This window comes from Dromiciops gliroides, chromosome 3 (assembly GCF_019393635.1).
Source record: "Dromiciops gliroides isolate mDroGli1 chromosome 3, mDroGli1.pri, whole genome shotgun sequence".
Classification (NCBI taxonomy): Eukaryota; Metazoa; Chordata; class Mammalia; order Microbiotheria; family Microbiotheriidae; genus Dromiciops; species Dromiciops gliroides.
The window spans coordinates 542,063,593-542,087,465 of NC_057863.1; the positions used below are offsets into that span (position 1 = coordinate 542,063,593).

Here is a 23,873-nt window from a genome sequence, read left to right on the forward strand (position 1 = left end):
ACTAAGTCTGCAGGGGACAGGGAGCAGCAACCAACATCATGGGGAAGATGCTGCATCCCTCCCTTTGCTATCTGTTATCATGTGTTGCTTGGAAGGTTTGAATCCAACTAACAGATCTAAAGAATGAAGGCAGCTGTTCCCCTCAGAAAGGCAGGGAATAAGAGGTAAGGAAAAGAAAGGTGACCCTGCCAGCCCCCTCTGCAGTGTCAGCCACTGCTGGTCAAGGGCAACTCTCATCAGGACGATTTGGTTTCCCCTACAGAACAAGAGGACATATTTCACTTCTCCCCTCACCCCCTGCACATGCGCATCATGTGGCCTGTATGAAATCCTATTAAAAAATAAATCCATAAACAGTGTGCTTCCTCAATATTAAATAGCATGGCGTTTGTGCTGAATGCGGCTTCTCATCCTCTAGGGAAGAGAATAAAGCTTTACTCCCTTTGTAGTTCATGGGACCTTTTCAGCTGTGGCCCTCCAGGACTTGTTGGCTCTCATGATCTCGGGGAGAAGAGCCACTAAATTGAAAAGCCAATCAGAGAAGAGCCAGGTTCCTGAAGGCACTTTGGGCTGAGGATAAGGGGCCGGGGCTAGGAAGAGGTGGAGGCACCCCATCCTTAAAAAAGTCAAAGTATTCTTTTTAACACAGAGGTTTAAAACAGTTATGCAGATTAGTATTAAGTAGATAGGCCCAAGGCTGGAAAGAAATTTAACCAGGTTTGGAGGAAACCAGAGGCTTCGGATTAGTGATAATTATGTCCTCTAGGAGCCAACAATGATCCTTCAAGTCACTGGCTATCTCTGCCAAGGAAGCAAGGACTTAAGCTCTGAGAAGACAAGGCAAGTCTAAAAGGCAGGTCCATGCCTTCAGGCTCACTCCCATGCAATCTTTCCTGCACACCAATGTGTGCTAATGCACCATCTTGCCTGACTCAAAAATCCAATAAGCATTTATTAAACATTTAGTAGTAGTAGTAGTAGTAGTAGTAGTAGTAGTAGTAGTAGTAGTAGTAGAAGTAGTAGTAGAAGTAGTAGAAGTAGTAGGACGAGTAGAAGTAGGAGGAAGAGGAGGAGTAACCATATACACCAAAAAATTCTAGGTACTACAAAGATAAATAAGACACAGTCTTGACTTAAAAGAAATTAGAAGGCAAGTACAAAATATCTGTAACAGCGATTGAAATATGTTAAGTCTATAGAGACAGCTAGGTGGTACCATGTATGGAGTGCTTGGTCTAGAGACAAAAAGACCTGAGTTCAAATCTGGCCTCAGACACTAATTGTTCAACCTTAGGCAAGTCACTTAACCTCTATTTGCTTCAATTTCCTCAACTGTAAAATGGGAATAATAAAAGCACCTCCTTCCCAAGGTTGTTGTGAGGATCAGATGAGTTATCTGTGCTTAGTGCAGTGTCTGTCATGTAGTAGGCACTGAATAAATGCTTCCTCCCTCCCTCCCTTCCTTCCTTCCTTCCCTCCCTCCTTCCCTCCCTCCTTCCTTCCCTCCTTCCTTCCTTCTTTCTTTCCTTCCTTCCTTCCTCCCTTTTCTTTCCCCCCTCCCTCCCTACTTCCTTCTTTCCTTCCTCCCTCCTTCTTTTCTTTCCTCCCTCTCTCCCTCCTTCCTTCCCTCCTTCCTTCCTTCTTTCTTTCCTTCCTTCCTTCCTTCCTCCCTTTTCTTTCCTCCCTCCCTCCCTACTTCCTTCTTTCCTTCCTTTCTCCCTCCTTCTTTTCTTTCCTCCCTCTCTCCCCCTTCTTTCCTTCCTTCCTTCCTTTAGAAGTTGTACAAAGTGCTGAGAGAGTTTGAATATGAGTTTACAGAAAGCATGAGATTGCTTTCTACTGGAGGATGAGAGGAGGCTTACTGGAGGAGGTGCCGCCTGAAACAGGCCTTAAAAGGTTAGGAAGGTAGGGGGCGGCTAGGTGGCACAGTGGATAAAGCACGAGCCCTGGATTCAGGAGTTCCTGAGTTCAAATCCGGCCTCAGACACTTGACACTTACTAGCTGTGTGATCTTGGGCAAGTCACTTAACCCCCATTGCCCCGCAAAAAAAAAAAAAAAAAAAAGGTTAGGAAGGATTTCAACAGGCAAAGATGGGTATATGCAGGAAGGAGAGCGTCCCAGGAGTGGGGGGTGGCCTGGAACATGAACAAAAGGATGGAGGTAGGAAAAGGCAAAATTTAGATGAAAAGGAGACTAGCTGGAGACAAGTGTCTGGAAAAGCAGGATGGAATCCAGCTGCGGAGGCCTTTGAATGACAAGCTAAGGCATTGCTATCTTGTAAACCATGGGAAGCACAGAAGCTGGTATGGTTGGTTTTGCTTTTTCTGTTTGTGTTTTTTGTTTTTTAATAGGGGTGGGGTTTGGGGAAAGCAAGGGAACATGATATGAACAGGATAAACATTAATCTGATAGGAGTGTGTAGGATGGAATGGAGGTAGGGAAACCAGTGAACAGTTAAGAGGTTATTACCTTGGGGGCAGCTAGGTGGCACAATGGATAAAACACCAGCCCTGGATTCAGGAGGTCTGAGTTCAAATCTGGCCTCAGACACTTGACACTTACTAGCTGTGTGACCCTGGGCAAGTCACTTAACCCTCATTGCCCCGCAAGAAAAAAAAAAAAGAGGTAGTGAGGGCCTGAACCAGGGTTATGACAGTGGGAATGAAAAGTAGGGGACAGATACAAGAAATGTTTCAGAGGTAGAATCAGCACAAGCCAGAAACTGTCTTGCCGTGGGAGCCAGGGAGAGAGCATCTACATTGGCTTCCCATTGCCTAGCAGAGTTCCAATTCCTTATCCTGGCATTCGAGGCCCTCGATCACCCAGATCTCTCCTCCATATCTAAGCTTCACTCCCAATCCTTCCTGATATATAGTCTTAGCATGGGTTAGGTTTCTGTCCTTACTGCCCTAGGCATCCATCATCTTCCTTCTAGTCACCATGTTTTTCCTTGGGCTATTTATTCTCCACCCAGAAGCCATAGAGTTTCCTTTGACCCTTCCCTCTTTTTTGTCCTCTCATATGCAATCACTCGGTTAGTAGATCCTGATTTGGTAACTACCTTTGCAACAATCCTTTGCATCTATCCCACTGCCTCTACCTTGTACCTCCTGTCTATTCTCTCTATTCCTATTGATAACAATCTAGAAAAGACCTTCATTATCTTTGGCCAAGAATATTGAAATAGCCTACGCACGGGTCTTCCTATCTTAGCTGTCTTACTTTTAATCTACCCTTCAAACAGCTGTCAAACTAATTTTACTCAAACATATATCTAGTCATGGGACAGCTTGGTGGTACAGTGGATAGAGCGCTGGGCTTGGAGTCAGGAAGACTCATCTTCCTGAATTCAAATCAGGGCTCAGATACTTACTAGCTATGTGATCCTGGGCAAGTCACTTCACCCTGTTGACCTTAGTTTCTTCATCTGTCAAATGAGCTGGAGAATGAAATGGCAAACTACTGCAGTACCTTTTCCAGGAAAACTCTAAATGGGATCACAGAGTTGGACACAACCAAAATGACTATACAACAACAATATCTAGTCATGTTATTCTTTTGCCTTACTGGTTTCTTCTTGCCTATTGAATAAAGTTCAAAATCTCTTCCCTGGCATTCAATGCCTTCATAAATCTGATGTCAGATAAACCCATCTCACAGCCTTCAAAACTCAAACCCTTGCAAGCCCCAATACATCCAAAAATTGGTTTTGTGACTCTAGCATAAGCCACTCAAGGGATAGGGGCTGGATTTCATAGTATAATATAGTATAGTATAGTATACAGAACTCCTAGATGAGAAAACTCCCTCTACTAATGTAGATAAGAGCCTTCTCTGTGATTTATAGTCTTAGAGAGTGGCCCAGAGAACTGAGCGGATAAGTGATGTGCCCAGGGTCACATAACAATTAGAGTCTAAGGTAGGACTTGAACCCAAGTCTTCCTGACTTTGAGGCCAGCTGTCTAGCCACTTCATCAAGCTGCTGCCCTGGGGCGACATTCAAATATCTGATGAATTCAATTATTGTCATATATGGTGAACATCTGCTGGGCTATTTTACACACCTTTCTATGAAGGGGTTCACAGCATGGACAGGTCAATTGGGAAGAGATCTGGGATCATGGTAAGAACATTGGTCTAGAGTCAGAAGACCCAACTTCACTGTTCACTATCTGTGTGACTTTGAAAAAAATCACTGCATCATTCTGGGCCTCGTTCTACTGATCTATAAAATGGAACTGCTTGGACTAGGTGATCTCTAAGACCCCCTCCAGCTCCACATTACCCCCTCTATACACCAATAGAGTCACACCTTCCTTCCCTCAGCTTCCCAGTAAATCAGGCCTGGGATTTGAAACATTTTCCTGGAACCCCACGTAGCGTCATTCGTCCCTCAGTCTCCACAGTAAAGTGAGAAAACATCCAGCCAGGTCTCTGGAAACATGCCAAGGAAGAGGGACAAACCTGATACCAGGAAAGAAACTGGAACCTGTGGTGGAAGTGCTTGGGTTTCTTCCTGTTTTAAGCTAAAAGCATTGTAAGATTGCCAACACTGAAATCCAGTTCACCTGTCCACCATGTGGATCTTGGTACCTGTCTCCCCTTGTTGGCTTGCTAAAAATCCTACCACATACACATCTTCTGCTTCAGGTCAAGTTATTTCACCCTTTGCTGACCTGGATCCATGCCACTACATCATGGGAAGTCTGACACATGAGTGTTAATTACGAACATGAGAAGAGGACAATGCAAGCACCAAAATTCCAAAGAGGTCTCTGGCTAGTTGTAGAAGAAAGGGAGCATTATCTCTGTATACTCACACTTTTAGGACACAATTCAACACTCAACATCCAACAAACAGCCCTAAGCTCCTGGTCACCACCACTTCATACCACAAACTTCCCCACCGTCAACATTTTCTCCCCCACAGAAAATGACCGCATAGCCAAGATTCTACCCCAAAGGTCATGATCATAAATGACTCCAATAGTAGAGAAAGACAGCGCCCTGGCTCCATGGGGTGACAAAGTCCACCCTCCATCTTGCTGGCTTTGTCCCTAGACTCCAAAGGAGGAACCAGGCATTCACCTTCACCTGCTTGGCAAGAGTTCTTGCCGAGCCATTTACCACGTACAGAGAGCTCGCCAAACAAAGGCAAAGACCATTTCAGGAGAAACGTCACCAAAATATCATTAAACCATCACCAAATCACTCACTAAGACCGAACAAATGAAACCTCTTTCCAGGCGCCAACCAGTTCAATCACACATAAATAATCGCTCACCCTCAGCCATCACCACTCCCATTCCCATTCCTCCATGGTCCTCTGTTCTTCTCTTACCTGGGATGATGGAGACTGTGTCTTTCTCCCAGGACACAACGCTAACATATTCCTGCACTGAAGAGGGGATGAGGCACTTGAAGACGGCCACGTTTCCACGCATTGACCTTTGATCCTCCACCCGGACGGTGTAGGGTTCCCTGAAAACTGCGGCAGTGGAAATTGGGGAGAAAGCATAGAGTCAGAGAGATGGACTGCAACATAGCAGGAACCCAAAGAGTGCATAAACCACAGGCTCTAGAAATACAATCTCCTAAGTGCCATCTAGTTCAATCAATTTGCTTGAAAAAAAAAAATGAGGCCCAGAGAGATTGACTTCTCCAAAGGTAAGTGCCTCCACTCATCCTTAGTCCCTGCATGCATTCCCCCACCCAACCTTCTCCCTGATGTGCCCCTTACTGCAAAACAGACCTCCCTGGGGCAGCTAGGTGGCACAGTGGATAAAGCACCAGCCCTGGATTCAGGAGGACCTGAGTTCAAATCCGACCTCAGACATTTGACACTTACTAGCTGTGTGATCCTGGGCAAGTCACTTAACCCCAGTTACCTCACCAAAAACAATAAAAAAAAACCCCAAAACCCCAGACCTCCCATTTCATTCATCCCCAGTCCCCTTATGGACTTCTCTACTGCCTTCAGGCCCAATTCCACTGGCCTCAGCCTTCTTCTGGAAGCCTATCTTCTCCTGGGAATACTTTCTTCCTGATGTATCCTTTCTAAGAACCAATCACTCAATCAACAAGTATTTATTATGTGTCACTCATGTGCCCAACACTGTGGTAGGTTTTGGAATATAGGTAAAGGAATAAAATAATCATTATTTACAAGGAACTTCCATTCTAATGAGAAAGACAATAAATACAAATAAAAATGTAATGTGAATAAATACAAATATATACAAAGAAGTTAAGTACTTTAGGGAGGTCACTAGTTGGAGGAATCAGGAAATAATACTTAGTATTTATATAGCACCTACTATGTACCAGGCACCGTAGGGAGTGCTTTACAAATATGATCTCATTTGGTCCTCACAATAACTCTGGGAGTGAAGTGCTATTATTACCCCCAATTTATAGATGAGGAAACTGAGACTGATAGAGGTAAAGTGACTTGCCCAGGGTCACACAGCAAGTAAGTATCTGAGGTCATGTTTGAACTCAAGTCTTTCTGATTTCAGGTCTAGTCCTCTATCCACCCAGCTATCTATTAAGGTAAAAGATGGTGCCTAGGGGCAGCTAAGTAGTACAGTGGATAAAGCACCGGCCCTGGATTCAGGAGGACCTGAGTTCAAATCTGGCCTCAGACACTTGACACTTACTAGCTGTGTGACCCTGGGCAAGTCACTTAACCTTCATTGCCCTACCAAAAAAAAAAAAAAAAAAAAAGATGGTGCCTAAACTACCTCTTGAAGCAAGAGAGTACTCTCTGAGATAAAGGGTCACAGGGTCACACAAATAGTAAGTGTCTGAAGCCAGATTCCAACTCTGGAAGATGAGTCTTCTTGACTCCAGCCTCAGTGTTGTGCCACCTAGGGGCCCATGTTCTCTAAGCATACGACTCCAAAATCTACATAATTAGGCCAGTCTCTCCTCAGTGATGACCAATGTAAAGACAGGGAGGTGGGAGACCAAGCATTTTGTGTGAGGAACAGAAAGAAGTCCAGTTTGACTAGACCCTAGCTTCTTAAACTGTGGGTCATGACCCTGTATAGGGTCAAGTAACTGAATGTGGGGAGGCAGGGGGCGTCATGAAAACTTTGGCAACAGTAAAAGGTTATGTGTACCTATCTTATATATTGGGGTTGCATTAAAATTTCTTGGGCGAAAAAATTAAAATTAAAAAAGGGACCTCATGTGGAAAAAGTTTAAGAAGCCCTGGGCTAGACCACAGAATGTGGGAGGGGGAGTACTGTCTATTGGGTTTGGAAAGTTAAGTTGGGGCAAGGATACTTAGTGATTTCAAAGCCAAATAGAGGAGTTTATATTGGATCTTAGAGGCAAGAAGAAGCCAACAGGCTTGGTCCAGTAAAGGAGTCACATGGTAAAATTTAAGGAAATTTGAGGGAAATTACTTTTAAGGAAAATTACTTTGGCAGCAAAATATAGGATGAACTAGAATGGAGAAAGACTTGAGGCAGAAAGACAAATTAAGAGACTGTTGCCTTAATTAAGAGGTTGGAAGTGAGGAACATAACTAAGGCTGTAGCTGGGTGAGTAGAGAGGAATAAGATGTGAGAGATGTGAGGGGGAAAAGGCAATATCTGGCAACTAAGTAGATATGTGAGTTGAGAGACAGTAAGGAGTCAAGGATAATGTTGAGATTATGGACCAGAGATGCTAGAATGGTGCTGGTGCTTTTAATAGGAATTCAGATGTTCGGAAGAGGAGAGGATTTGGGGGAAGATGACAAGTTCAGTTTTAGACACCTTGGAGTTAAGATGGTTCCAGGACATCCATTTTGAAGTGTCCAATAGGCAACTGCTGACGTGAGAATGAGGAGATACACACAGGACAGATCAGTCTAATTACACAGATTTGGGAGTCATATACTTAGAGATGAGGGGCAACTAGGTGGCACGGTAAATAGAGTGCTGGACCTAGAGTCAGGAAGACTCATCTTCCTGAGTTCGATTCTGGCCTCAAATACTTAATTACTAGCTATGTGACCCCTGGGTAAGCCACTTCACCCTGTTTGCCTCAGTTTCCTCCTCTATAAAATGAGTCAGAGAAAGAAATGGCAAACCTCTCCAGTATCTTTGCCAAGAAAACCCCAAATAGGGTCCTGAAGAGTCAGACATGGTTGAAAATGACTGGACGACAACTTAAAGATGAAAGTTAAAAACCCATGGAATTTGATGATAGGAGACAGAGGTGTGAGGAGGAAGAGGGGGAGAGAAAATAGATGGAGAATGTGGCCTGGGACAGTTATGGGTTATAATGTAGATAATGAACCAGCCAAGGAACCTGAAGAGTGATCAAGCTGATAGGAGACAAACTAGGAGAGAATAATGTCACAAAAACCAAGAGAGAAGAGAACATTCAAAAGAAGAAGAGGGGGCAGCTAGATGGCGCAGTGGATAGAGCACCGGCCCTGGAGTCAGGAGGACCTGAGTTCAAATCCGGCCTCAGACACTTAACACTTACTAGCTGTGTGACCCTGGGCAAGTCACTTAACCCCAACTGCCTCACTAAAGAAGAAGAAGAAGAAGAAGAAGAAGAAGAAGAAGAAGAAGAAGAAGAAGAAGAAGAAGAAGAAGAAGAAGAAGAAGAAGAAGAAGAAGAAGAAGAAGAAGAAGAAGAAGAAGAAGAAGAAGAAGAAGAAGAAGAAGAAGAAGAGAAGAAGAAGAAGAAGAAGAAGAAGAAGAAGAAGAAGAAGAAGAAGAAGAAGAAGAAGAAGAAGAAGAAGAAGAAGAAGAAGAAGAAGAAGAAGAAGAAGAGGCCAACAGTGTTAGATGCAGCGGAGAGGTCAAGGATGAAGACTGAGAAACTACCATCCAATTTGGCAAAAAGAAATCATCGGTAACTTTGGAGAGAGCAATTTCATTGAATTCAGACTGCAAGTAGTTGAGGAGTAGTGAGAGAGGAGGAAGTGGAGGCAGTGAGTATAAACAGCTTTTTCAAGTGTGACTGAGAAAAGGAGGAGAGATAAAGAATGATAGTTTGAGAGGGTGTAGGATCTAATGAGGGTTTTTTAAAGGCCATCTCTTTGTCAGAGACTGGGGGCAGCAAGAGAGAGCAGGGGATGATGTCGAGGAGATTTGAGATGACGAGAAAATGAGGGGAGGAATCTTATGTTGAATAGCCTTATTTTTTTTTCTAGTAAGGTAAGAAGAAAGGTCCTCAGTTGAGAGAGGAGGAGGAGCAAGAGGCATGGGGAGTTTGAGGAGAGAAGAGAAAGTTTGGAATAGCTTCTGTGGAGAGTAAAATAGGGAATCAATCAATGAAAGGACACTGCCACCTCAGCATATTAAAGATCAACAACCACCTGTTAAACTTGGTAGTTTTCTCCAAGATGAGGCTTGGAGTCAGGGGACTTGGGTGACCAACGGCAAGTTGTTTCACTAGAGGATATATAAGATGACCTCTGAGAACCCTTCGTTTTGGTTTTGGTTTTTGGTGGGTTGTTTTTTTTTTGCGGGGCAATTGGGGTTAAGTGACTTGCCCAGGGTCACACAGCTAGTAAGTGTTGTGTCTGAGGCTGGATTTGAACTCAGGTCCTCCTGAATCCAGGGTCGTTGCTCTATCCATTGCGCCACCTAGCTGCCCTCTCTGAGAACCCTTCTAACACCAAGAATCTAGGGATCCCTCTGAGCCTCAGTTTCTTCATTCGTAATATATAGAACTATACTAGAAAGGCAGCATGGTGTTGGGTATTATAGAGCTGATCTCAAAGCCAGGAAGAGCTGGGTTTAAGTCCCATCTCTGACACTTCCTGGCTGTATTACTCTGGCCAAGTCACTTGCTTTCTCTGCTTTCTGAACAACTTTCTTTTTTGTTCTTTTTTCTTTTCTTTCTTTCTTTCTTTCTTTTTTTTTTTTTGCGGGACAATGAGAGTTAAGTGACTTGCCCAGGGTCACACAGCTAGTAAGTGTCAGGTGTCTGAGGCTAGATTTGAACTCAGGTCCTCCTGAATCCAGGGCCGGTACTTTACCCGCTGCACCACCTAGCTGTCCCCTTGGACAACTTTCTAAGATTATAAATTGCAAAGAAGGTGCCACCTTGCATTGGTAGATGGTGTTTCCTTCTATCAGGGAAATGATGGGTCCAGTCCCTATCCCTGTCTTTAAAAATGTATTCAGGGGGGGCAGCTAGGTGGCGCAGTGGATAAAGCACCGGCCCTGGATTCAGGAGTTCCTGAGTTCAAATCCGGCCTCAGACACTTGACACTTACTAGCTGTGTGACCCTGGGCAAGTCACTTAACCCCCATTGCCCCGCAAAAAAAAAAAAAAAAAAAAAAAGTATTCAGGGGCAGCTAGGTGGTGCAGCAGATAGAGTACCGGCCCTGGAGTCAGGAGGACCTGAGTTCAAATCCGACCTCAGACACTTAACACTTACTATCTGTGTGACCCTGGGTAAGTCACTTAACCCCAACTGCCTCACCAAAAAAAACCCCAAAACCTGTATTCATGATAAATGTAATAATACTTGTACTCTCTGATACCTAGGGTTGTTGCAAGAAATGTATTCTGTAAACCCTAAAGCTCTGCAAAAATTCAAGGTGTTATGATTTTGCATTTGAGGAAGAAAATAGCTTTTTCTCCATCTGCCTTGTGTCCTAGACTACATGTTCCTCGAGGGTAGGAGGCATTCTTTAATTTAATTGCATTCAGCACCAAACACAAAGGCATCTCTAAGAGCTAATAAGAGGGGCAGCTAGGTGGCACAGTGGATAAAGCACTGGCCTTGGATTCAGGAGGACCTGAGTTCAAATCCAGCCTCAGACACTTGACACTTAACTAGCTATGTGACTTGGGCAAGTCACTTAACCCTCATTTCCCTGGGAAAAAAGGAGAGCTAATAAGAAAGATAGATGGATATAGAAGAAAATCATTCTCTGTATTTTTCCAAGTCTCTGTTATATTTAGGGGATGCCCTCCAAAATTCTCCCTTAGAAAAAAACCCTGCCTTCTAAGCCCTGCTTCAGTCCTTCACCCTCTGTCAGGTTCCCCCAAGGGCCAATCCTTCAGAGCCATATTCTATCACTTTCTGCTTCTTGCGCCACCCCACAATCTTCTGAGGCCACTTACCTATGGCCCACCCGCCACCTCAACTCCTCAAACCATTGTACTTCTAGGTGATGACCCTAATCTGTTAGGGCTGATCCATTTTATGGTGTGATGAATAAAAGAGCTGGACCCAAAGTTAGCAAGACTTGGGTTCAAATCCCGACTCTGAAATGCGGAAGCTTACCCTAGGCAAGTCATTCATCTCCCCAAACCTCAATTTCTTCAACTGTAAAATGGTGATATTAATCCTTGTGTTATCTAACCACACTGGGTTGTTGCAAGGCAAGTATTTTGCAACTTTACGTGTAACTATCAATTATTATGATCCCACAGAACTGTCACACGCCAGAGGCAGAGGTCCCTTCCCTCTCTCTGGCCCTTTCCCTAGATAGCAGAGCTCCTCCTGGTGGCCTAGGCAGGTGGCATTCCTGTCTCTAGCCCTCAATTTTATACAAATAGTGTATCCCTCCCAGACCCATTCTTTAGGATAGCAGCCCAGCTCGCACTCTCTTAGGTTCCAGAGTCTTCTATCTCTCTCCTTTGCCCATCAGGAGGCACCTGGGCCGATTCCCCTCCCCTCCCTTCTTTCATGGTTGCCAAGGCAACATTTAGGGTCCCCTCACTGTGCACCTGCAGCCCCTCTGTCCTTATTGAGAGTCACATAATTGGCTTGGAACCTTTTTTCAGCCCTGCTCCCTCCTCCTCTCACAAATCTTCCCTTCTTTGCAGTGTGGATGCTATGGAGGATAGAGTGAAAGTGCTGAAAGAGCCTCCGTTCTAGGATACCACCGTACGATCTGATGTGTAGATCTGTGACTCTTCTCTGGGACATTGTAATTCTCCTAATACTTCCCAGTACCGGACAGGAAGGGGAGAGGGGAGAGGAGAGATGTGCAGAGAGATATGTGGATCAGCGAGGGATATACTTGACCACATAAACTATGAAGAGCCAGACCTAGGACTGAACCCCAAGGTCTGGCTTCCCAGGTCAGGGATCAATTTCAAACCAAGAGCATAAACATCTGACTAGAGATGAGAGAGTCCAAAAGAATATTCCTTAGGCTCCCTTCCTACCATCCGGGGTTAATGCCACAAACGGGTGCTCTGGCCTCAAACCAATGGTGTGGGTAACTGGACTCCTAAGCCCTGTTTGCCCAGGGACCAAAAACATCTCACCTTAAACAGCAAAATCTACTATTTCTCTCAGCTGGACTTTGGAACTCTATGTAGGGAGGAAAAGAGAAGGCTATATTTGTGGGTTGTGGCAAATTACCTCGGGAGGCTTTATTATTATTAATGCTACAAGCCTTCTTTCCTTGAAACGACCATTTCAAGTAACAGGGGCTTGCAGGTCTTTGGCTGTATTCCCTTGACCCAAATTCTCATCGTGTTGTAGATACAGCCTTGATCCAATTCTCTCTTGCTACTAACCACAGCAGTAGGATTTTCTGCCTTCTGACAAGAGAGCAACGGGTTCCTGCATGCCATCCCCTAGTTACCCAACAAACCCTATTGTTATCTGGCCACACTCAAACAAGTGTTCCTTCCTCTCCTCGCCCCAAAAAAGTAGTGCAGTAGACTCTGGTGTGTGAGGACAGGCTCTTAAATGTGAACCAAGTGACAAAATCTTTACAGTAAGATTCCCTAGAGAGATGAGAATCTCTTCTGTCTTAAAGAACCCTGCACATATAGAGACTCCATATTCCACTTCAAGCAACTGCTCCAGTGTCTAAACAAACCACCCCATCTGGAAGTTCTATTATGTGTCTTAGCTTTCTTCCTAGAGAATATTTAAGAGAAAAGTCACCCCCAATCAAATGTTAAGAACCCCAACGTTGGTGATTTTTCTTGGAATATTTTTTTCTTTTCTTTCTTTTTTTTTTTGGCAGGCAATGGGGATTAAGTGACTTGCCCAGGGTCACACAGCTAGTAAGTGTCAAGTGTCTGAGGTCATATTGAACTCAGGTCCTCCTGACTCCAGGGCCAGTGCTTTATCCACTGCGCTACCTAGCCGCCCTTCTTGGACTATTTCTAGACACTCAACACACATGCCTTCCCAAGAGTACTGCTGCCAAAGAAAAATGCTGTGAAATCACAGAGAATGAAGATGGCTCCAAAAAGTGGACATGGGAGGGTACCTCCTCCCACTCCTTTGCAGAGGTGGCAGCCTATGCATGTGGAATGTTGCATGTTTTTTCAGATTTTCTCCCCATATATTAATTGGTTTTGCTTATTGTTTTTTCTCTTCTGCTTTTTTCTTTTAACAAATATTCTTTGTAATACGGAATGGCTCTCTGGGATAGGCAGGGGAAAGGATATAGAGGAAAATATGGGTAATTTAAGAACAGCAATAAAAACAATTGTATTTTTTTTAAATAAAAATAATTTTATCCATTTTAAATAAAATTTTATTTCTTTTAAAATAAAAATAATTTCATTTCTTTTCAAATGAAATGCATTTTATTTATTTATTGGTGAGGCAATTGGGGTTAAGTGACTTGCCCAGGGTCACACAGCTAGTAAGTGTTAAGTGTCTGAGGTCATATTGAACTCAGGTCCTCCTGACTCCAGGGCCAGTGCTCTATCCACTGCGCCACCTAGCTGCCCCCCATTTTATTTATTTTTAAATAAAAAGTATTTTAAAAAACAAATCTAGTATTGTTCCTTATCCACATTTTCAGAATTTTTTCTGGGGGAGAGGAAGCAGTAATGTGCTTATTGGTGGTATAATGGAAAGAAGACTAGATTTAGATTCTAGGACACGAGTGCAAATTCTGGCTACCTACTAGCTGTGCAATCTTAGACCACTGGCTTGACTGCCTTGGGACTCACCTTTTTCATTTACAAAAAGAAGTGGTTAGATTAGATGAACACCCAGCTTCTTTCCACCTCTAGATTCTGGGATGATGCCCTTACCCTCACCCATCTCCTCCTTTCCCCACCTTCAATCTTATTCTTCCCTTACCTGCTTTAACCCGGATGTTGGGACTCCGGATTTTCCCCGCAGCATTTTCTGCGGTACAAAAGTAATCATTGTCGTGGATAAAGCTATTGAAGGCAGAGGGCGAAAAGGGATAGAGCTGCAGCGTCCCATTGGCATGGACATGCCGGATGTGTGGCACATCGTAGATGTCATCACCTGTGGCGAGATACCATCGAAGGACGGCGCTGGGGGAGCCTGTGGCCGGGCAGGGCACCACGACCCCCACGGAGCTGGAGAAGGTCACCTGCTGCAGGGAGTCATTCACAAAGTAGAGACTGGTGCCAACATCTTCAGGGCGGGCTGTAGTGACGGCAGAGAAGAAATGCTGTTAAGGTCCACACCTTTCCCATCTCTCAACGGACGGTGAAAGCCACCATAGTCCTTCAAGAGCAATAATAGTCTGATTATCCTCACCTGGAGGCCAGCTGGTTTTCTTTGGTGCCATGTCTTAAGCTGGTGTAAAAGAGCTCTAGTATGGGGAAACTAGAACCATCTAATCTAATCTCTGGAGGGGATAATAGGACCATAGATCTAGATTTATAAGGGAACTTGGAGGTCATCTCGAGATCAGGAAACGGAGGCCTAGAGTCTAAGAAGCTAGGCTCTAAACACCATTCTTCTGTGAAGACAGATTATTGGTATTAACTATTTTGGGCTGCCATGTTATACTGTTGACAATCCATTAAACCCCACAGATCCTTTGTCCAGATGATTCTTGTCTAGCCGTGAACTTCCCACACTGTATTTGTAAAGTTAATTTTTGGTACACTAGGGTAGAACTTTTCATTTCTCCCCTTTAAGTTTTCTTTTATTAGACCTAGCCCTTTGTTCTTAACCTGTCAAGATATTTTTGGAGCCACCTATGTTATTTGATATATTTGCTATCCCTCTACACTTCACCTCATTTACAAATTTAACAAATTATATCAGCTATGCTTTTGTCTGAGACATCAATAAAAGTGTTAGCTAGCACAGGGCTCTGGGCAGATCGTTGGCATATTCCAGTATAGCTCTCCCTCTAACTGAGCATTAGACCATTACTATTCATCACGTCTAGTTTCACAACGAGTTCTGACACTGCCCAATTGTACTATCTTCTAGCTCATATCATTTGATCTTGTCTACAAATAAGAAATTTCTTCAAATGCTTGGCTGAAATCTAAGTCAATTGTTCCAACGTTCCCCTTATCTAGTGGGGAACTCCCTCTATCAATGAAGATTAGCATGTCCTTTGCAATTTATATCCTTAGAGTAGAAGTTCCCAACCTTTGTAGCATGGACTCCTGGGAAGTCTATGGAACCCCTTCTCAGGATTTATTAAATGGATGAAATAAAATACATAGAATTACAAAGGAAACCAATTACATTAAAATACAGGTGTCAAAATATTTTTTTAAAAAACAAGTTCATGGGGCAGCTAGGTGGCACAGTGGATAAAGCACCAGCCCTGGATTCAGGAGTTCCTGATTTCAAATCTGGCCTCAGACACTTGACACTTACTAGCTGTGTGACCCTGGGCAAGTCACTTAATCCCAATTGCCCCACCAAAACAAAAACAAAAAAGCAAACAAACAAAAAACAAGTTCATAGATACTTTCTTCCCCCTAGGTTAAGGACCTCTGTCTTAGAAAGTTTCTCAAGAAACAAGGCCCAGGGTCTCAAAGCCACCCCATGTCAGACACAGGACTTAAACCCAGGTCTTTCCTGACTTTGAGATTCACTCTCAATCCAGTACAAGGCATTTCTTATCCTTTCAGAAAACGGAAAGTGATAAAACCATGATCTTTTAATGACCATTACTTCCCTTTCTAAGCTATCATCATCTTAATAACATGGTCTAAACATTACCATAAATTTAAATCAAGCTCAAGGGCCTTAAGTTTTCAGATTCTACCTCCTTTCCTTTTTTTGAAAATTGGAACAAAATTTGTTCTTCTCTCATCCTTAGGTGTTCTTCTACTCTCCAAGATCTTTCAAACAAGGGCTCTTCATTCACCTTTGTCATTCTTTTTGGTGTCCTGAGGGGTGATTCAGCTGGGCCTGATAATTTGAATTAAGGGCAGATAAGTGCTGTCTGACCATCTCCTCATGTGTCTTGGGTTTTGACTACTTGCTAATCATTTTCAGTCTATTTTTTGCAGGCAAAATTTTTTAAAAATGTAAAAATCATCCTCCTTGGAAGTAAAAATGAGAACAAAAGAAGTCTTACGTATTTCATCCTTCCCTCAGTTACCTTTTATCCTCATTTCATCTATCCCAAGCAATGTTCCCTATCCCTCCTTGGAAATTCCTCTGGTCTCCAACATGGCTTAAAAAAAAAAATAGTTTACTATACCAGACCAGGGTTCCAATCTCTTAGCTGCCCCTAAATAGCTCTTGAGATCTTGGGGCAAGCCATGTAGGCCTCTCTAGCCCTCAATTTTGTCATGGAAAGAAATGTGGAGATCCTTACAAATTCTAAAGTCCCTTACAAATTTCAAAGCCCAGGCAAAGAATTTGAAATCAAGGGAATACCCATCAATAGGGGAATGGCTAAGCAAATTGTGGTATATGAATGTAATGGAATACTATTGTGCTCTAAGAAACGATGAGCAGGAGAAGTTCAGAGAAAGCTGGAAGGACTTACATGAACTGATGCTGACTGAGAGGAGCAGAACCAGGAGAACACTGTACACAGTAACAGCATATTGTGTGATGAACAATGGATATAGACTTGGCTCTTCTCAGCAGTGCAACAATCCAAAACATTTTCAAAGAACTCATGATAGAAAATATTCTCAACATGCAGAAAAAAGAACTGTGGATTATGAATGCAGATTGAATCCTACTATTTCTACTTTTGGACTGTTTTTTTGTTTGAGGTTTTTCCTTTGTGCTCTGATTGTTCTTTCACAAGATGAATAATGTAGAAAAATGTTTGATGTGACTGTACATATACAACCTATATTAGACTGCTTTCGGTCTTGGGGAGGAGGGAGGGAAGTGGGGGGAGAAAAGAAAATTTGGAACAAAAAATCCAGTGTAAACAAATGTTGAAAACTATCCTTATGTGTAATATGTAACTGGAAAATAATAAAATTAAATTTAAAAAAATTCTAAAGCCCATTATGAATTCTTCAATTTCACAACACATTACATATCCAAAGGAAAGCAACCAAAATAGTGTCTGGACTCAAAACTATGCCATATAAGGATCCATTGCCATAATTAGCTATAGGATGGGGAAGTGGATAGATTACCAGTCTTGAAGTCAAGTAGACCTGCATTCAAATGCTACCTTGGACTCTTACTAGATTCATGATGCAAGGCAAGCCCTTTAATCTCTTTCAACCTCATTTCCCTCAACTGTAAAATGGGATAATACTAGCATTTACCTCACTGGGTTGTTGAGAGGATAATGAGATGAAATGATACAACATATAAAAGGTGCTATGCCAACCTTAAAGCACTCTATATGTACTATTATCTAGATATGTTTAATCTGAATAAGTAAGAAGTGAGGGGAGACATGCTTATGATCTTTACCTATTTGAAAGTCTGTCCTGTAGAATGGCGATTCTCTAGGCCTTTGTAGCCCCAGAGCAGTGGTTCTCAATGGCTGTGCCTCCACCTTCATTAGTTGTATCATGAAATTTTGGATATTAAATTATTTGCAGATTAAATAAAATGATAAAGAATTGTGTTTAATATAAATTTTACTTATTCAGCAAAAAAAAAACCATGAACAAAAATGAAAACAAACCCCAAACTTACTCGTTACACATATCCTAGTTGTCAGGGTAGGGATAGGGACTGCACCTGTGATTTCATTGATATAAGAAGGTAAAGAAAACTTCCTCTGAAAATGCAAGTCAACACCTTGTCTTTCATTTTGAGTCTAAGAACAATTGCCTAGATTGTTGAGAGAATGAGTGACCTGCCCAGAATCATACAACCAATATATGAAAGAGGCTGAGAAGGCATGCATGTACTAACTTTAAAACCTATCAGGCTTGGAGCTCACCTAGAACTCAACAAAAATGACTGCTCTTATTGTAGGAAACTGCATGTGCCAATCTTCTCTCTCTCTCTCTCTCTCTCTCTCTCTCTCTCTCTCTCTCTCTCTCTCTCTCTCTCTCTCTCTCTCTCTCTCTCTCTCTCCAGAAGCAAAGCCAATTTAAATGTTCAGATTTCTCATAGTAAAGAATCCCAGGCTGGGAGAGGGAAAAATGATCGAGAAGGCATTCTTCATCCATTCTGTGTCACACACCCCTTTGATAGTCTTCTGAAACCTATGATCCCTTTTCCAGAATAATGTTTTAAAATATATAAAGTAGGGGCAGCTGGGTGCCACAGTGTATAGAGCCCTGGAATCAAGAAGACCTGAGTTAAAATCGCACCTCAGACACTTACTAACTGTATGACTTTGGGCAAGTCACTTAACCCTAATTGCCTCCCCGCCAAAAAAGACAAAATAAATAAAATAAAGATTACAAAGGAAGACAATTATATTGAAAGACCTTTGTTAATATATATACACATATGTGTGTGAGGGTGTGTATATGTTTTATATATGCATACACATATGCATACACATACATATACACATATGTGTGTAAAAAGTTCTCAGGCCCCAGGTTAAGAGGGAAGTCCTGCTCTAAAGGAAAGAATTTGTATCTATAAATAGAAATTAGGGGGAGGAGCTCTAAAAATGAGAGCTGTCCAAAGCTGGAATGAGATCAGGAAATAGGCAGTGAAGGCTCTGTCACCAGAGGTGTTTACACTGAGGCTGATGACTACTCAATGATATTGCAGAGGGGAGGACTGCATTAGCTGGAGGTTGAACCAGAAAGTCTCTAGTTCCTTCTTACTCTTAGATTCTAGGATTCTCAGCTAAGCTTTTACCCAAAAGGAAATCAAATATTTGCGTAGTGGCCCAGTAGGGTCCCCCGCTGCCTGTGCAAGGGAATAATAGTGTCTGGGGCTCTTGAACATGCTCTTTAGTGTTTCAGAATTAGATAAGACTGTTCTGTGGAGTTTCTTCACATTATCTTTCATATGCATCCCTTCATCTCAACTCATATGGCTCCCACCTTAATTCAAGCCTTAATTGTCCCCCTCATTTGGAATATTGATAATAGCTTCCTAACTTATCTCCAGTGTCTTCTTTCTTCAATCCATTCTCCACACTACTACCAAAATAATCCTAAGAAACAAGCCTGACTGTGTTACTCCCCTACTCAAAAATCTCTTGTGGCTCCCCATTGCCTAGAGAATAAAATAGCAGGTCCTCAGCCTGACATCCCAAGCTTTCCCTAAGCTGTCTTCAACTTCTCTGCATAACATTATTTAACAAAATTCTCCCCTTCATTTGCTCTACTCTCTAGCCAGACTGGGCTACAGGCTAGTCTTCCATATTAACTACCTTCTCTTGCCTCTGTTCATTCACTCAAGTCAGCCTCTATAACTGGAACACATTCCCTCCTCATTCCTACCTGTTAAAATGCTCTCTCCCTTCAAGACCCTGCTCAGATGCTACCTCCTCCCTGAAGCTTTTCCCCCATTTAAATCCTCATTCTAGCTAACAGAGACTTGCTTTGTTTGGTTCTTTCCTTTGCCTTTTTCATTTTTTCCTAGAATTACACTTGTATTATTTATGTGTCATATCATTCCCAGGAGATGAGACAGTGTAGTATGGCAGAAAGAACATTAGCTCTGTAGGCAAGGGAGCTAAAGACCAATCTCTGATACCTGGGGCAGCTAGGTGGTGCTGTGGATAGAGTGAGAGACCTTAAGTCAAGAAGATCGGAGTTCAAATCCAGCCTCATACAACATGACCCTGGGTAAATCACTAAAACCTACTTGTCTCAGTTTTCTCATCTGCCAAATAGGTATAATAATAGAACCTCCAGGGTTATTGTGAAGATCAAATGAGAGAATAATTGTAAAGCACTCAGCACAGTGCCTGGTACATGGTTAAGTACTATATAGATCTTAGTTGTTGTTACCATTACTATTTGTGGGACCTTGGATAAGTCACTAAACCCCCATGGACCTCAGCTTTCTCATCTGTAAAGTGAAGCATCCTCAGAAGTGTCCTCGGAGGTTCCCTTTAGTTCTAAATTAATAGTCTCTGAGAGCAAGGACTGTAATATTTTCCATTTTGTGTCACTACCACCTTCCTGGCAGAGTGCCTTGTACTAGTAGGCCATTAAGAGGTTTATTGTGTAAATTTGATTGTCTCCCCCTGATGGCCATCCCTACCTGTGTGACCCTGGGTAAATTATTTGACCTTTCTCAGCCTGTTTCCTCATATGTAAAATAAGATTGTACAAGATGGTCTATGTCGTCCCTTTTGCTTCTAAATCCTTTGAATGATCCTTCCTTCCCAGTCACCTCTGGTGAGTAACAACTTGTACTAAGTTAGTGGAAAAGAAACCATATTCATTAATTTTGTTCCCTCTGGGAGGAGCATGGCCTGGTGAAACATGATGATGGTTTAGAGTTTATTTGCTCAGCTGCTGTAAACAGCGCTCATCACATCCTAGGTCCCTTGCATTTCCTGTCCTTACCTTCGGAATTAGGGGCACCTGTCACTTTAAGGAGAGGCTTCTTTGGACAGGTGAAGGAATAGCTATGAAAATGAGGGCGTTCTTGGCTCTCACACATAGAGAGTTCCTGCCCCTCTCCCTCCACAATGGGAGATCAATGAACAAACAAACTCTCAGGCTGTTTGCTTAAAGAGAGTCACCAGGGACTAACCTGACCTCAATTTCCACAACTTTATGAGGAAGGGGGGAGGAGAATGCACCCCTATCATACTATATTAATATTCTTAGCTTAACTCTGAGCCACCCCTCCAGGGAGAAGGAATGCACAGGGACAACTCATCTGAGGAAACCCTATTAAGCCTCATTGGCCAGAGCAATTCACATCATCCCATAAAAAGCCCTGATGAGCCCATTAGCAGCAGCTTCTCTCTGAAAGCACATTGGTGGGCTCCTGGCTACAGTGTCAGTGGCTCCCTCCTCTCAGTGCCAAATGCATTTACTGCTGTCACAGTTTAAAAAAAAATGCATCAGAGTTTCTCTGGGAAAGCTTGGGGAGGGGAGAGTCCCTTGCTGTCTTTCCAGTTCTCCCCATCTCTCTATCCCCCATCTATGATTTTTACAAAGGTGATCCTATTGCAAACTATTCTCTCTCAATAAAAACCAGGAAACTGATCCTCCCAACTTAACCTAAAGATCTTGTTGTTGGTCCTTCGTTCTGAAGAGGGCCACAATATCCGGGTGATGTCATGGCTTGCAGTGAATTGGATTTAAGTGAGGGAGGGTTGTGCAAGGTCAACCTCACTCTCTCCTCCAGAGCCATCTGGGTCCAGTGGCAAGATTTACATCAGGATGCTTGGAGATGGCCCTGGGTGTTTAAGGAAATTGGAGTTAAGTGTCTTGCCCAGGGTCACACAGCTAGTTAAATGTCTAAAGTGAGATTTGAACTCAGGTCCTCCCAACTCCAGGACCAGTACTTTATCCACTGTACCACCTAGCTGCCTCACCTAAAGATCTTAAGGCATCCCTCAATCACAGAAACTAGAAATATACAGAAGCATAAGATCTTAGCACTAGAAGGCATTTTAATGGCTGGCTAGCTCAACTCCTAAATGAAGCCTGAAATGTCTCTCAAAAGTGATGAACTTATCTCTAATCAGCAGTTAAGCAAACCAAGCCCATCAAGAATCTTGTCTCAGGCTGCATGCTTGGCCTTCCCAACATGCCCAATAGCTGTTCAGCTCTTTTTCAAGCCTACCTCCTCCAGGAAGACTTCCTTGATTGAATGTCAAAGGAAGACAGATTTCTATCTCCCATTCAACACAGGCAGTCCACTCACACTCCCTCTCAAGCTGGAAAAGGATGGAAGATAAAAAGAGGTGCTCTCATCATCTCAGCTCCTGTGCATCTCTATGTTCTATGCCTCACATGACCCAGCACAGAAGCAGCAACAATATCACAAGGAAGAGGAACAAGTAAATTCTCACGGATGAGCCTTTCTGTGTGACCTTGGGAACTGCTCCCCCATCCCTGGAAGGTTGTCTACCTCCATCTTGCAGAATCTATCACATCCTTCTCCTGATCCCCCTAAAAGCTAATGTCTCCCCCCCCCTTAAATAAACCTTGAGTTGATTTTGTATTTATTTTGTGTATAATTATTCTGAGATAGTATGACCTAGTGAATAGAAAGCTGGCCCAAGTCAAGAAGCCCTGGGTTCTAGTCCTACTCTGCCATATTAACCATATCTGTCATTTAACTTCTCAGGCAGACGGTCAACAAACTATGGCCCATCAGCCAAATCTAGCCAACTGCTCATTTTCGTATGAGCTCATGGCCTGCATAAAAACAGGATAATGGCTGGATTTGGCGCCTGGGCCATGGTTGGCTGATACCAGCTCTACACCAAAGCTTCTTTTTTTGTTTTTTTTTTTTGTTTTAGTGAGGCAATTGGGGTTAAGTGACTTGCCCAGGGTCACACAGCAAGTAAGTGTTAAGCGTCTGAGGCCAGATTTGAACTCAGGTACTCCTGACTCCAGGGCCAGTGCTCTATCCACTGCACCACCTAGCTGCCCCTACACCAAAGCTTCTTAAACTGTAGATCAAGACCCTCTATGGGATTGTGTAACTGAATGTGGGGGTTGCAAAAAATTGGCAACAGTAAAAGGTTACCTATACCTATTTTATATAACTATATATACACAGGATTGTTTTTTTTAAAAAGCGGGGGGAGTGGGGGTTGCAAGTGGGAAAAGGTTAAGAAACCCTGCTGTGGACAACTCCTTAAGATTCTACACAAATAAGGTGCTGACTGGTAGAATATTTTCTCACCTGGGAATTCTTTAAACTAATGAAATCACAAGTCTATTCCCTATCCTTATAATTATTCTGATACCAATCTATGTACATGTTGTCTCCTCCAGGAGACTGTAAACCCCTTGAGATCAGGGATGGATCACTGTTTTGTCCATGTATGCCTGGTGCCTTAGCATAGTACCTAGCATACAGGAGGCATACAATAAATGCTTATTGACCGATAAATTGATTATTGACTAATAAGTTGATTGATACTTCCTCTTTCGGGGCAGCTAGATGGCGCAGTGGATAAAGCACCGGCCTGGGATTCAGGAGTACCTGAGTTCAAATCTGGCCTCAGACACTTGACACTTACTAGCTGTGTGACCCTGGGCAAGTCACTTAACCCCCATTGCCCTGCCCAAAAAAAAAAAAAAAAGATACTTCCTCTTTCTAGGACAGAGTTTCCCCATTTGTAAAATGAGGAGGGAACAGATCAGATTCTGTGGTCCCTTTGGTTCCTTCTACCTTTGACATTTTTGTGATTCTAAGCCCAAAGACAATCTGCAAACCAGTGGGAGGGGCAGAGTTGGATCCTTTGAGTCTAAGGTAAACCCTCCTACCCTACTCCACTTCTAAGCCTTCTCCTATAACCAGAGATTCATTTCTCTGCATATCCATCCTCCCCAGACAAACTCCATTCCCCACACCTCCCTCAGCTCCGAGCAGAAACATCAGCCACAATGACAGAGCTGCCTTCTCTGAGCTTTCTGGGGCCTCGGATTCCTCCAAAGCCAAGGACACAAGGTTCTCAGCAACTACAAATTGGTAGATTTAATTGATGAATTGACTAGGATTGTCCAACCACCTGTCAAGGCTGATGAAACTGCAAATTTATAGCAGAAGAAGAGTAGCTTCATATTTCTCCAATCCTGGGCTGTGAGCTGCTGTCTTCTGAGTCTGGGGGAGTTGGGGAGAATTAGACAAACCATTCATTTTTGC

At 43.0% G+C, this 23,873-nt stretch overlaps 1 protein-coding gene across 1 annotated transcript in view; it reads right to left on the reverse strand.

The window, feature by feature from the left end:
- The window catches only part of DSCAML1 (DS cell adhesion molecule like 1), a 529,481-nt gene that overhangs the window by 486,509 nt on the left and 19,099 nt on the right, over nt 1–23,873 (reverse strand). Inside the window, 2 exon segments of the mRNA XM_043998101.1 lie at nt 5,343–5,489; nt 14,034–14,351. Coding sequence (XP_043854036.1) covers nt 5,343–5,489; nt 14,034–14,351 — 465 coding nt within the window.